This window comes from Capsicum annuum, chromosome 11 (assembly GCF_002878395.1).
Source record: "Capsicum annuum cultivar UCD-10X-F1 chromosome 11, UCD10Xv1.1, whole genome shotgun sequence".
Taxonomy (NCBI): domain Eukaryota; kingdom Viridiplantae; phylum Streptophyta; class Magnoliopsida; order Solanales; family Solanaceae; genus Capsicum; species Capsicum annuum.
In genome coordinates this window covers 219,935,777-219,952,290 of record NC_061121.1, presented here as the reverse complement: position 1 = coordinate 219,952,290, position 16,514 = coordinate 219,935,777, and the positions used below count along the sequence as shown (strand labels likewise).

The 16,514-nt window shown below is 33.3% G+C and overlaps 1 protein-coding gene across 1 annotated transcript in view; it reads right to left on the bottom strand.

Moving 5' to 3' along the window:
• The window catches only part of LOC107848014 (alpha-xylosidase 1), a 39,004-nt gene extending 23,526 nt beyond the window's left edge, over positions 1-15,478 (bottom strand). Inside the window, exons 1-2 of the mRNA XM_016692664.2 lie at positions 15,132-15,478; positions 13,779-14,467 (exon numbers count right to left, since the gene is read on the bottom strand). Of these exons, the coding sequence (XP_016548150.1) occupies positions 13,779-14,467; positions 15,132-15,361 (919 nt within the window). The 5' untranslated portion in view covers positions 15,362-15,478. The remainder of the gene's footprint in view (positions 1-13,778; positions 14,468-15,131) is intronic.
• Between the last annotated feature and the right edge of the window lie 1,036 nt (positions 15,479-16,514).

Here is a 16,514-nt window from a genome sequence, read left to right as displayed (position 1 = left end):
AAAGATTTGAAAGAGCAACTCAAAGATCTGTTAGATAAGGGTTTCATAAGGCCCAGTGTTTCTCCTTGGGGTGCTCCTGTGTTATTTGTGAGAAAGAAAGACGGTTCTCTGCATATGTGTATTGACTATTGCCAGTTGAATAAAGTCACTGTCAAAAATAAGTATCCTCTTCCTAGAATGGACTATTTGTTTGACTAATTGCAAGGTGCAAGTTACTTCTCAAAGATAGACCTTTGATCTGGCTATCATCAACGCAAAGTTAGGGAGTGTGACACCCCAAAAACAGCTTTCCGAACTTGCTATGGTCATTTTGTATTTCTTGTTATGTCCTTCGGGTTAACTAATGCCCCGGCAGCTTTCATGGACCTCATGAATCGAGTGTTCAGACCATATCTTAACATATTTGTTATCGTATTTATAGATGATATTCTGGTGTACTTTCGTAGTGAGAATGAATACGCAGATTATCTCCGAATTGTCTTGCAAACTCTTAGAAACCATCAATTGTTTGCTAGATTCTGCAAGTGTGAGTTTTGGTTGAGGTCAGTTGCTTTTCTGGGTCATATCATTTCTTCCGAGGGCATTAGAGTTGATCCCCAAAAGACAAAAGCTGTTAGAAACTGGCCTAGACCTATCTCTCCAACTGACATCCAAAGTTTCTTGGGTTTAGCTGGCTATTATCGCCATTTTGTTGAAGGTTTCTCCTCTCTAGCATCTCCTATGACCCGGTTGACCCGAAAGAAAGTGAAGCTCTTGTGGTCCAATTTTTGTGAAAAGAGTTTTCAGGAGTTGAAGACTCGACTCACTTTAGCCACAGTTTTAACTTTGCCTGATGGTATTGAGGGTTTTGTAGTATATTGTGATGTTTCAAGAGTTGGTTTGGGTTGTGTATTGATGCAGAAGGTTAAGGTGATAGCTTATGCTTCTAGATAGTTGAAACCCCATGAGAAGAATTACCCCACCCATGATCTTGAGTTAGCTGCTATTGTGTTTGCTCTAAAAATCTGGAGATGCTACTTGTATGGTATTCACATTGATATTTTCACTGATCATAAGAGTTTACAATATGTATTTACCAAGAGGGAGTTGAACCTTAGGCAGAGAAGGTTAGAGCTGTTAAAATATTATGATATGAGTGTGTTTTACCATCCAGGCAAGGCCAATGTAGTGGCAGATGCCCTGAGCAGGGTGTCTATGGGTAGTATTTCGCTTATTGAAGAGGGTAAGAAAGAGTTGGCTCGTGATATGCACCGTTTGTCTAGACTGGGGGTTAAGTTGTTTGACTCTGCTGAAGGTAGTATAGGGGTGCAGAGTCGTTCTGAATCCTCCTTGATTTCGGAAGTAAAGGAGAAGGAAAACGTAGATGCTAGTTTCGTCAGACTGAAAGAATCAGTCAAGGACCAAAAGGTAGAGGTTTTCTCCCAAGGGGGAGATGGTGTGTTGAGATTGCAGGATATATTATGTGTTTTGATTGTTGATGATCTGAGACAGAGAATTATGGCTGAAGCACACAGTGCACGATATTCTATTCATCCTGGTGCCACCAAGATGTACCACGACTTGCGGGAAATGTATTGGTGGAGTGGCATGAAGAAGGATATAGCAGCATTTGTGGATAAGTGTGCAATGTGCCAACAGGTTAAGGTAGAACACCAAAGACCTGGTGGTATGATGCAGGAGTTCGGTATTCCCACTTGGAAGTGGGAAGAGATAAACATGGATTTTGTGACTGGTTTACCTTTTTCCCGACACCATCATGATTCCATTTGGGTTGTTGTGGATAGATTGACTAAGTCTGCATACTTCTTGCCTATGTATACTTGTTATACTGCTGAGGATTATGCTAGATTGTACATTCAGGAATTATTCAGATTGCATGGAGTTCCCTTGTCCATCATTTCAGATAGGGGTACTTAGTTCACTTTGCAGTTTCGGAGAGTTTTTCAGAAGGGTCTTGGTATCCAGGAGCATTTGAGTTCTGCTTTCCATTCATAGATAGATGGTCAGACAGAGAGGACCATCCAGACCTTAGAGGATATGTTGAGAGCGTGTGCTCTTGACTTTAAGGGGAGTTGGGATGAGCATTTACCATTGATAGAGTTTGCTTACAATAACAGTTTTCACTCTAGCATTGGCATGGCTCCATTTGAGGCTTTGTATGGGAGGAAATGTAGGTCACCCATAGGTTGGTTTGAAGTGGGTGAAGCTGCCGTGAGTGGTCCTGATTCGGTCTTTGAGGCTATGGAAAAAGTCAAAGTGATTAGAGAAAGATTGAAAACCGCACAAAGTCGTCAGAAGTCTTATGCTGATGTGAGGAGAAGAGACTTTGAATTTAAAGTTGGTGAGCGTATTTGAAAATTTCACCCATGAAGGGAGTGAAGAGATTCGAGAAGAAAGGGAAACTTAGTTCCCGTTATGTTGGCCCTACAGGGTTCTTAGCCGTGTTGGTAAGGTAGCGTATGAGGTTGAGTTTCCTTCGAAGTTATCTTCCGTTTACTCTGTCTTCCATGTCTCCATGCTTAGGAAACACGTTGGTGATTGTATTGTTGTAGATCCTTTAGAAAACCCTAATGTGCAAGATAGTCTTTCTTTTGAGGAAGTTCCTGTTGAGATTTTAGATCACCAAGTTCGAAGACTAAGGAACAAAGAAGTTCCCTTAGTCAAGGTGTTTTGGTGAAACCAATCTGTTGAAGCTGCAGCTTGGGAAACTGAGATGGATATGCGATCCAACTATCCTTACCTGTTTTTCGCAAGCCCTGATCAAGCCAAAGGTACCATTGTGCTCTAAATAATTCCTTTTCTATACAGAATTGTAGTAGTTCAGCAGTTATTTTATACTATTCAGCTGTGATTTCATGAGTCATGCACTCCTTGTTGTGTCCGAAATGTAGACTGAAGTAGAAGCAAGATTAGCAAGTTACTTCAGCTTTGTACCCTTCATTTTCTCTTTACTCTTAGTATACCTAGCGTCATTCGAGGACGAATGTCCCCAAGGGGGAAATATTGTAATGCCCTACACTTTCCTAAGCTAGAAAGAGAACCATTGTTTGTACATATGAAACCCTTAATTCTGTAAGCCATATTTGGGCACATGAATTACCAAGAGTACCCTAGTTATAAGAGAGCTTATGATGTGTTAAGTGTGGTTATATGAGTCATTTAAGGTAGTACAAGCTAAGAGTGTCGAAATCCATCAAGTTTTAGTGTTTGAATTCGCAAGGGCCATCTTTGAATGACCATAACCTGATAAATATGTGGTATTTCTGCATATTTCTACCCACCAACTTATAGAGAATTGAATTAGCTTTTCAACGATACCAATTTCATCAAAATCCGACACCCGAGCAAAGAGTTATGGCTTTGCGAAGTAGAGTGCGTCGCCTAACCAATCGCACATAGCTACTGGAATATGTGTGCGATAAGCAATGTGGCGCATGCTTAAATGTGTGCGATAAGCAATGCGGCGCATACTTAAATATGTACGATAAGCAATGCAGCGCATACGTAAATGTATGCGATAAGCAATGCGGTGCACACTTGGTGTTTCAGGTAGTAAAAACACTCTATTTTGAGTTATTTTGAGGGCAATTAAATATTTTGGCACTCCTTACACACCCCTAAACTTAACCTTACGAATTTAATAGAATCTAAACACATCATAACCCTATTATCAATCTAAGTTCATCATCCAAGATCACTAAAGGAGAAAAATAACTAGGGTTGCACAATCAACATTGAGGGTCCAATCTTTTAATGAATCTGTTACCATAAAGGTATGTGGGGTATTCAACAAGAACATCCTTTCATTCTTGCACCCAAAAATTTGTATTATTTTACAAAGATACATGATTTTACTTGTTTAATCATGAATTTGAGATGGAAACTATTATCCTATATTCTTGTTCAAGAAACTATGATATTTTTGTGATGTCTTAAAGATAAATTCCTTGAGTTTTGATGTTAATATCATGTTTCAAGTTGAATTTCCAGATTTTCATATGAGTTATACTTGTTTGCTATACAAAGTATGAATCTTGAAATATTTTGCTCAAGTGTTGATATATGGGAATTAAACCCTCTTTGAGATTATGATCTTTGGTGAAGTAATGTGTTATACACACATTGATATTTGATGATTTGACCTTTTGGTCTTGAAAGAGTTATTTTTGAACTCGAATGAGAAAAGAAATCCACATGTTCATTTATTATGAAAAAGAGGTAGTATGATGGCTCCCGATATGAATTTTTGAATTGCGTTGTTGTGGATTTTCTTTTGAAATTATCAGAGCTAAGTTCGGGAGTAGTCATTAGCACCGAGTGGGAGGTATAGCTGTGATTGGTACTTCCCTAAAACTACGTGCCCCCGTAGGATATGAGCCTAAGGCTGATTGATATAGTGATCACTAGTGAACAAAAGATTAAGCTCCTACTCCAATGGCAAGGATAGGACAGCTCTCCCCAAAGTGGGTTGGACGTTGGACTCCCAGTGTGTGTATGTATTCTTCTGATTGAGATGAAAAATGTAATAGTTTGAAAGTGTGAGTTAAGAAAGTTATCGTTTCTGAAGAATTTGATGGATATTTTTATATCTTAAAGAGAATTGTTCTGAAAGCTACTCGTTTTGATGACTTGAAAATGATTATGAAAGTGATTGGGATTTACTATGATGACTCACATGTTTTCACCTGATGTGTTTTACTCTATGGTGATTATGATGATTTTATTTCGAGCTATGTGAGTCTCTTATTACAGCATACACATTTTCCTATGAATATTTGTGATATAGGACTTTTATGAAAACTTGCATACACCCCCATATACTCGGTCCATATTCCATGGTACTGACCCATGTATTCGTATGTGGGCTATATTTTCCCTATAATGTATGTTCAGGTACTCATTCCCAGGCTTGACGTGATTCTCCGAGCACATTGGTCTACATTTTCTGCAGTGGTGAGTCCTCATGGTTCGAGGACTGGTTATTTCAGATTTCACTCTTTTATTGTAGGTTATCATTTTATTCCCTTATGTTAGGGTCAGTTGGGGTCTGTCCCAATGGCTCAGTGTTATACAGTTTAGTAGAGGCTTGTCAGACTAGATGGTTAGATTGATCAGTCTTGTGGAGAGGTCGTATTTTGTTACTTTCCACATCTCTTTCGTTTTGAATTATGATATTATGGATTATATCATGATGTTTGATTATAGTAATCCTGTCGATGAGTGTTGAATGGTATAAAAACGGCTCAAAGGGTTAGCTTGGGGCTACTTGTAGCCTTAAGCACCGTGTAACGCTTTGGGACCCATTTTCGAAGCGTTACATCAGCCTTATCAATTTCGAACCCATCAAACTTAATGGTACAATGCAGGATCTTGTTTGAATGATCAATCCCTAATCGGTTAAAAACTGTATTCACAAAAATAGTGTACTTTGTGCGTGTTGTCTCGGTGACCTTATCAGTAATACATACATAACTCCTACACATATGATAGTGAATCCATCTACATGCACCTTATTCTTCCTAGACCATCTATGGCTTAAATTAAATAAATAGATGACTAGCTAATTGCAACAGATGACACATCTGTTAGGACAGTTGATCAACCTGTTGCAGAAATCAAACCGATATATACATCTATTGCAAAGATTGTCAGTATGTTGTAAGTTATCTAACAGAAAGAATATATTTTGCAACAGATTACCCATCTGTTAGATTTATTTTAAAGCAATTTTCTTTTCTTTCCGAGATACATTAATTTATAAATAGGTCCCTCCTTACAAATATGGATGATCTAGATTCGTACAAGAATATTCATATCGAGTCTTTGCGTGAACCTCAAAAGCAGTTTGATGAACTCTAGAGAGATTTGGCTGACTTTGGAGTAAGGCTGCCGGATGAAAAATGTCCGATTGACAATAATAATAATAATAATAATAATAATAATAATAATAATAATAATAATAATTAGGTAATATTTTTTATTTTAGCTCGTATTTTCCTCCTTTTGTATATCTAATCTACCCAAGTGATTCAAAAATCTATGACCATTCATTTCATTTTGTTATCGACTTTGAATTTTTAATTCTTATTTAGTATTTTCATAATCATTCTGTTTATTCCTTGTTCTCAATATGTCGACGGTTGGTGGTAGGGATTTGAGCAGTTTGAGTCAACAGAGGTTAATCTACTACGACAGATCGATCATATGTTGCACCTGGCCGTTATTAATAAAAAAGGGTTATTGTTGTTTTTGAGAGGGTGAAAAAGACATGACTATTCAATATGAAAAATGTTTCGTAAATAAATAGTAAGGAAATAAATGATAAACACAATTTATAACCATAAAAGAACGGTTATTTAATTTTAATAACTGATTTTTGAATTTATTTTTTGAAACTATTTATTATATAATGAAATGGTTATTATTTTATTAAGGAATTTGAAAAGGTTTTTTTTTATTCATAAAATAAAAAAGTAAGAAAATTTGGATTAATGATATGATGATAGTTTTTTTTTTTTTTTTAAAAAGTAGATTATATGTTGCAACAAATATATTATCTGATGCAACAGGTTCACTATTGTTGCAACAAATGATATATCTGTTGTCACAGATGATTTATCTGATGCAACCGCTATCGAATCTGTCGTTACAACTCAATAAAAACGGTTCTTGGAAAAAACTAATTAATAATAATAATAATCTGAAAAGTCATGACTTATCACAATATTTCTTAATTTAATTAAGTCATTACTTTTCACATTAATTAAAAATGTAATTAATAAATAGAGGTGAACAGTTAGATTATATGGTGCAACATATTTTATATTTGTTGCAACAGATAATATATCTGTTGTCACATATGTGTTATCTGATGCAACAGATATAGAATCTGTTGCCACAACTCAATAAAAATGGTTCTTCGAAAGAACTAATTAATAATAATAATCTGAAAAGATATAATTTATATCACAATATTTATTTTCTTAATTTAATCAAAAATGTAATTAATGAATGGAGGTGAATAGTCGCGTCTTTTTGCCTCTCATTCAAATTCAGACCTCTATAAATAGGTCCCTCCTTACTCAATTGTTCATTCAACTGCACTCTATTTATTTATTGCATCTCGTATTTTATATTACACTATAGAAGATTATGGCTAACCCAGTGTGGGACGTTGCTTTTCTGCAAGACGCCGTGAATGAACTTCAAAATCAAGTTCGTGACCTGCAATGGGAACTGGAAGGAGTTAGAGCAAGAATGCTCCGCAAGATACGCAGGCTGAGGAGGTCCTTGCTACTTCGGTTGAAGATTGACCGGCTGACAATGATGATGATGTTAATAATAATAATAATAATAATAATTAGATTATTATTTTTCTTGTAGTCTATTATATGTATTTTTATTTGTTTTTGTTTAATAAAAAATTATTTTTGATCTTTGACGTATTAATCCATAATTAATTTTCATTCTGTTTATTATGTTCTCAACAAACATGTCGACGATTCGACGTAAAAAGGAATAATTTAGAATCCAGTAGCAATAGCAAGATTTATCTGTTGGGTTTGTAGCAGGGGCTGATGTGTTGTTCAAAACAGATTACTCATGTTACAACAGATAAGAAGTCTGATGCAACAGATAAATAGTCTGTTTCAACAGAGGACTAGTTTGTTGCTTGGCTCTGACATTTTAATTCGTACTCCCTCCATCTCAAATTACCCATCCCAAATTGAGATGTCATATTGATTAAGAAAAATAATTAATAACATGTCTAGTTTACCATAACCCACTGATCAGTTGGTGGGACAGTAGACGTGTTTGAAATAACCATTGCTTGTTAATCAATTGAAATTTCATAAGAGAAGAAAGATTTTAACATCGGTCGGCGTATAGTCCCCCTATTAAATGATGTTTTCATTTTAATTTGAAGAAAAAATGATTAACGCAAAGGGTAAAACATGAATTTTTTTTAATCTTTTCTTGATTAATAAAAAAGACAAGTAAAATGAGAAATCAAATTAGGAAATTTGGGACAGGTAATTGGACGTAAGGAATAATTTTGAATCCAGTAGCAATAGCAAGAGTTGAAACATATTGGTTATTTGTTGGGTTTGTGGCAGGGGCGGATTTGTGTTGTTCCAAACAGATTAATCATTCGTTGTAACAGATAATTAGTCTGGTGCAACAGATAAACATCTTGATACAACAGATAATACGTCTGATGCAACAAATAATACGTCTAATGCAATAGATAAATATTCTGATGCAACAGATTACTCATTTGATGCAACAGATAAATCTTCTGATGCAATAGATTACTCATCTGATGCACCAGATGATTGATTTGTTTAAATTGTGGGCACTTATGCTGGATTCATGATCGGGGGTCTATCCATTGTTGAAAAAATAGAAGTGTACCCAGATGACAAATACGAATAAAAATCATAATTTTACTTACCAAAGTCACTTATGAAGTAATGCCAAAGTGGAAAGTGATGTAGTAAACAAAATTTGACCTAAGAAATTGGTCAGATCTCAGCAGTAGTGCTGTACCACAATAACAACAACAACAAATGGTCGACAAGAAGATGATGAAGATGATAATGAAGTAGAAGATGATGATAATGAAGCAGAAGATGATGAATAAAGCAGCAAAAACAATGAACAACAAAAATACTAAGAGAGAGAAAACAACAATGGATGAGATGAGAGAGAAAGACGCCTTTTTTTCCTCCATTTTTCGTTATTTTAGGTAAACATTGGGATCAAAGTATAAATTTAAAAACTTATGGGCTATTTTCAAACTTCCCCAACCTTCTTAATCCATAATAAAGTAATTGTCATCTCTAACTAATAATTAAGACTTGTGTCACCTACACCTCATTTTAAAACTCTTTTATCACTTGTGGCCCAAACCCCCATAAAACTCATAATTAAGGAGATAAGTATGTTATTTCTGAATTTCGTCCTTTATTATACTAAATATGTTAAATGTTGTAGTATGTAACTGTAAACCCACTGACGAGTAGAACTAGATTTATTCAAGCCCAATTGGTAGAAGAATACTTTAGGATCCGTTTGGTCAAAGTTTTTCCAAGTAGTTTTTGGGAAAATTCTTGACAAAAATTGTTTAGTCATAGAATTTGTTAATTTTTGCTCCAAATTCTTAACAAAATTTTTAAGATCCCAAAAACTTGAAAAAAGTGATTTTTGAGCCAAAATTTAATTTCTGGAATTTTTTAAAAATTGAACTTATAGAAATTCTTTGTATTTTATAAAAAAAATCCACTAATTATTATTTTAACTATAATCTATCTATCCAACCAACCTCTTATTACACCATTCATTTCTTGTTGATGGCTTTTTCTTGTGGCTGTTTATGCTTTAAAAAATAAGTTTACCAAATTATAACATTCAACTTAAACTTTGATAGTACACAAATAGGATCATTAACTATTCAAAACCTGAACAAATATGACCTCCAATTTTGCAACTTCCATGCGTGTAACTCACTTGCGCCTACGTGGATATGATCCAATCATATGGTGCCACGTCATTAAAAGGAATGACATGGAGGGACTTTTGTCTTTCAATTAAAACAACGTTGTTTTGCTTATTATTATTATTATTATTATTATTATTATTATTATTATTATTATTATTATTATTATTATTATTATGTCATCCGTTAACTATCAGAAATGGCTCATTTATGTCAACCGTTAAAAGTTAGGCTCATTCATGCCATCGCTGTTACAAAATCGGTTCATCCATACCATTACTTTTTAATTGTGGTTTTTTAATAAACAATTGTGCCACTTGACCACTTATTAGAGGTCCACGTCATTTTTAAATTTTTTGTTTTTAACCATTAAAAAATTTTTGATCCATTAAAAACACCCAATCTACCACCTTAACCCACTTTAATATTACTCTTTCAATGGATCCAAGTCCACATATTTTTGAAAAAATATTCATATATACACATAAATAGTGTCTGCGTGAGTAGGTATCAAACAACACTAAAAAATATGTGGACTGAAAACACCCTACGTACCTGGATGGTGGTCTTTTATTTATTTTATATTTTTTTAAACTCTAACACGCCTAAAAATAAATTATGCTCTACGTCTCGTCCACGTTAAAGAGTATAAAGGATACCAAATAGCCAAGTCCACGAAATATTTAATACTACCAATAATCCAATTATACAACTTATAATCCAAATTTAGAAGAGATTTTTAGGTATTCTTCCTAATTAAAAGTTGTGGTCCTTCATGTATGTGGTATTCTCTTCGTCCTAAATTTTGTGATAATAGTCAAATTTCGAGAGTCAAAACAAATTATTTTTTAATCACAATTTATTTATTTATCATTTTAAATTATTAATTATTCTAACCTATATTATTTTAAACGTAGTATTCAAGTATGTAAATTTCATGTTGGAAGACTAAATGATTATATATATGTTCAAATCTAGGGTCAAAATTAAGAGTATTATTAAAGTGGATTAAGGTGATAGGTTGGGTGTGGGTGAAGTTTTTTTAATGGATAAATTTTTTTTTTAAAAAAAAGACATGGACCTATAATAAGAGGCCACGTGGCAATTTTTTTTTTAAAAACGACAGTTAAAAAGTGATGGCATGGATGAACCAATTTTATAATGGCAATGGCATGAATGAGCCTAACTTTTAACAGATGACATAAATGAACCATTTCTGATAGTTCAGTGGCATATTTGAATTTTTTCCCTTATTATTATTAATAATGTTTTAATGATGTTAATTTAATAACGCTTTATTAAAACTATAGTTTTTTTAATTTATTATTAGTATAATTTCATCTTTGAGCTGAAAATAATAAAAAAATAATAGTGAAAAGTCATTTAAATATATAAAAAGGAATTAATAGGGGCATAGTAGTTATTTTACCCATTTTTTACTGTTGGAACGCTCAAATTTTTAGCCCGGCGCGCCCAATTTTGCGTGTACAACACGCGTTTTGCCACATAGAATCGGAGGTCATATTTATTCAGGTTTTGAATAGTTAAAGATCTTATTTGAGCATTATCAAAATTTAATATCAATGTTATAATTTGGTGTCAAGTTTAGGTCATATTTATTATCATGCCTTTTTTTTTTTTGTTAGTTGGTGAATGAGGTAATTGTGTTATTAGTTCTTTTTGTTAAAGTATTGTGAAATGATACTTGGATAATATATGGCATAGTTCATTATAAAATCATAATTTTATATGAAATTAATGGGTATTTTTAATAGTTTTAAAAATTTATGGGTATAAATTATGTTTATGATTTTTTTTTTTAAATACGTGAAATATACTCTCCAAAAACTATGGCCAAATATATGCTTAAACTTCACCCAAACTTCATTCAAAAATAAATTGTCAACAACATTTGAAAATCTATGATCCAACGCTAGCTTAATTTGCTCCAAAAATAATTATTGAGATGATTCACTTGTTAATTAATTAGCTAAACTTTCACGTTATTGATAAAAGTTTAATTCTCCACCTTTTAACCAGGGGCGGACCTACGTGGTAGCGAGGGGGTTCACTCGAACCCCCTCAGCAAAAAATCACAACGTATATATAAGGTAGAAAATCTATATTTATGTACATATATTAATTTTGAACCACTTGACACAAGCTTGTTGGATAGCTTAGTGGTACTTTCTCCCTTTCTTAGGTTGTTACCACAGCCCTTGTCGCGGGTTCAATCTCCACCAGGGCTACATATTTTTTATAAATAAAATGTTTTGTATAGTTGCTACTTTATGTTCTGTATAACTATATAAAAAAAAAAAAAAACCTGCTACATATAAAAAAAAAACTTTTTAATAAGTTAAAATATAAAATCAACAAAAAAAACTTAAAAACCTTTTTTTCTTTTTCCTATATATTAGCACGTCCCTTGAAATTATATTTTATTGACTTATTCACATATTTATATTTTTTGAACCGCGAAGAAAATTCCTGAATTGGCCACTCCTTTTAACCCAGTTTCCTATGTCCCTTTCCCTACCCCATATGTAACCAAAAAATTTACGAAAGAGATTGTCCACGTGCTACCATTGTTCTTACCTTATACGGAATAACAAAAGTCCTCGTCCCGTGAAAATTTTGTTAAGAAAATAACGCCTATAGACAAAAATTAAGCAGTGTTTTTTTTTGTTTTGTTCATAACACGGGTTCTAACTTATTCAAACCATAACAGAAACATCAGACAAAGCTAATTGAAAGCCAAGTCACGGGCACTAATCAAGACAAAACCTAAAACTACACATATTCTCCCACTGCCTCATCCACCTCAAGCCAACGATAAAGACGAATACAAAATTTAATTATTATAAATGTTGATCAAGAATGTAAATTTTAAAATGTATATTTAACGCTAGTTTAATTTTATGTTTATTTTTAAACACATATTTTGGATTCGACTCTAGACCACTGATCTCAATCAGTATTATGATTATGAGTTCTACACAATTTAGTAACTATAAACTATGTTGCTCGGACTCTTCAAAAATATCAACGGATGCGTGTCGGATTCGTCAAAACTAGTGTATTTTTGAAGAATCCGACACGGGTGCGCCATCGAAAGCGAAGAATCCGCGCAACGTAGACTATAAGTTAAATTCTGTATCTGTTTTAAAATTTTTATGTATAAATAAATCTTTAGAAATCCGATAAAGGATTATAATCCAAAACCTATACATCAACTTAGAGTTTTGATTCCGCCACTAATCTCAAAAATAGCATTACACTTTCAAATATGCTCGATTGGATGGTTAATCATGATTCAGGTCATTAAATCGCTCCAATACGCTGCCTTGCCCTACTAACAATGATGCATATCAAGCAAATATTTTGTCATGGTTTTAGTTTTTGTTTATGGGGCAAACAATTACGTAATAACTAATATAACCTATGAAAAGGACACCGCTTTATCAATTTATAACTGGAAATTTGTACAGAATATGCCACAGGAGCTAGCTACTATTCAAAATCAAGAAGAGTACACTACGTTTCTTTCGTTCCATCCTTCATGATATATTAGTTTCTTATTATTTTGGTAAACTCATGATATATTTGTTAATTAGTTCAGTCAAATACCTCTTATGATTAATGCTATAAAATAGTTTTCTGAGTGGATGTATCAAAATCTTAAACAATACTACATTCGTTCCTTGTTAACTGTCATTTTAGCTCCAAAATTCTCTCAAAATAATTGTCACTTTAGGAATTTATGACTAAAATTGATAATTGTATCCAATTATATCCTTAATATTAAAGCACTCGTTCTTTTCAAATACAGTTCATTTGAAAAACATTCACTAACAGAGGTAACTTAACAAACTATACCATATATATTTATTACATTCTAGTGGATGTAAAAAGAATTAAAACGACTGTTAAAATAGAATGGAGGATGTAAATAAATGGACAAACGAAGTAATTAACGTGATGTGGTATAATCAAGCTTCTCTATAAATTATAATGGTGTCGTTTGTTCAAATATAACTTTTAGCTATATTGCAAGATGTTGTTTTAGAAAATATATAATACACAACAATATAACATGAAAGTTGATATTAAATAAAATTTAATTTGATGTTATAATTAATGAAATATATATATATATATATTGACTAATGAGAATGATTGTTATGACGAAGTCAAACTGTATCAACAAAGCATATACGATGAGAGCATCACCATAAATACAAATGCATTAAAGAGGATGAGAGAATTTCAAACTCACCAAAAGACCAATAAGGCATTGGAGCAGGCCTGCCTATGAAGGAAGTATACTGATCAACGACATCAAGAGGCGTAGGACCAGAAAAGAAGTAAAAGTCCAAAACACCTCCAATCACTTTGTATGTTAAAGAATCACCCCGGTAAAGCACATCCATCCCATTGCTATTTAGTAACAAAACTGCATGGGCATTTCCTACTCCATTCACATTCCTCAAATCCATATACATAGGGTGGGAACCGTACAAATCCATATTTAAATTAATAGCTGGTTGATCAGTTGTGTACAGAGTGTAAGGGTCATTTGGGTAAAGTTTAATACCATGAGGCTGTGTATTTTCACCAAGGCCATATAGAGAAGAATCTTTGGGCAATTTTGTGGATATTTCAAGATATTGGTCTTTGAAAACCAAATTGCTATATGGATCTGAATCATCAGAACTCGAATTGAAAATGGTCTGTCCATTTGATTTTCTTTTCACAGAAAAACTAAAAGGGTCATTTTTGTAATTGAATATTAACTCGCTCCCTGAATATTCTGATTCCGCTACTAGAAAAAGGTTCTTTCTTGGTCTACCAACATTTTGTTTCAATGATGGGGGCGTGTTTCTTTGTAATAAATTGTAAGGAACCTCCCATCTCTGTTCTTCTACGTCAGTTATGTGAATCCTCAAATGATCCTCTGTCTCATGCCTGAATAATAATCACAAAATCAACATAAAAATATAATTTCTTTGTCAAGAATTATGTTCATGTTGTAGGAATACATGTCTGTCTAATAATCACCAAATTGACATAAGGATTCAAAAAGAATTTCAAGAAGAGTTAGTCAAAAACACATCTAGACTATCACTTTTTCATTAGTTTCATCCTTCCACTGTCGGTTGTTCTCTTTATCTACCTTATGAATCATCCCTTTTGTACTAAAGCAGAACTGGATACTGAGATGGCCAAATATTTCTTCTCAATTGACCGCAGGTGCGTGTATTAAGGCTAACTCAGCGTCAAAGTGTGTTTAAATACAAAGTTAGTGATTATTGAGATATAAAACTCGAGAAAAGGTAATAGCTTAGGTAGCTAAATAGAACAATAGATACTTGACATATGAAACTCGAAAAAAATGATAATTCAGATATGCGTTTTATCATTAGCTCTTTCAAGAATGATGTTTATATCCGGATAATAATCACAAATTTGACATAAAGTCAACTTTTTTTCTTCAAGAATGATGGTCATGTCTGGTAATAATCACAAACATGCCATAAAGATTCAACTTTTTATTTCAAGAATGATGTTTCATGCAAATCCAAGACTTGATTTTTTTTTTCCTTTTTATTGGAACAAGGAAAATACTTACTTAACATAGAGCTGCAAATGAGGGATATCTGGTCCATAGATATTGTTCTTTTCCTTGACTTGGAGGTGACCTATGAGGCCTCCATCTGGTGATTTTTCTATGGAGATTAACTTGTAACCTTGGCCAATCTTGACTGAAGTTGTGGAGACAAAATTAACACCAACTATACATAGAATCAAGATTACTAAGGAAGTAAGAGAAGATGGTGTTAAGAAGGAAAAGAAAAACATGATTTTGTAGTGAAAGAATCAACTAGCAAGGAGCCTCTATGTGGCACTTGGCAAGAGTGAATCTTAGAGGTTTTTGGGACTTATAAATAAGGAAAGTTTTCTTTGCACTATCCGTGTATTGTTAACTTATTATACCATATATAACAGATAATATATCTTATTTTTTAGGTTGTTAATTTACAGTTTTTTTTTTTGGTTTCCTATCCGATGTCTGATGCCCGCATTGGAGCCCCGACTAATCCGGATCTCTCGTTGCAGGGCCCATTAAGGTGGCAGCGCTCCCAACAGAGTTTTCTCCATACCTAAGGTCAAACCCCCGACCTTTGGTTAAGTGTGGAATAGTCTCATCCACTGCACCACAACCCATGTTGGTGTTAATTTACAGTTTATGGATACTACCTATGTGATTAACTCGGTATTCTATAAGAGAAACAAAGAAGAAAATTTAACCTAAATAATTATCCACCTAATTGCTTAAACTAATAATACCTATGAATACATAATATAAAGATAATTCATGTATAATTTATGTATGCCCGTTAAAAAAAGTAAACTTGCAATCGATAGGTTTGTTATAAATATATTACAATATATAGTGAATGTCTACTTTACCTTGTATAGTGAATGTCTACTTTACTATATATAGTGTATGTCTATTTATGAAATAGTTAGAAACCCCAAGGTTAGTATTTCCTATAAATAAATGGGGTTTCATTCATTGTAATTCTCTCCTCAAGAATCCCCATAATAAAGGAGTCTCATCTCTTCTCTCTCTATTCTTCTTCTTTTTTTGCTTTATATTTCATAACACGTTATCAGCACGAGACTCTGCCGTCTTAAATTTGAAGGCTAAGATATTATTTTCTTTCTTCTCATATTGCTAATAATCTTGCAAAATTTGAGTTCGTTGCCTCGAGTAAGAACTACCTTTAATGAGTATTGAATGCTGAAATTCACTTAGATGCTATGGGTCTTGGAGACACCATAAAGAAAGAAAATACAACATCTCATCAAAATCATGCTAAGGCTATGATTTTCTTGCGTCATCATCTTGACGAAATTCTAAAAATTGAATACCTTACTACTAAGGATCCACTTGTTTTGTGGAATAGCCTAAAACAAAGACTTGATCACTTGAAGATGGTCATCCTCC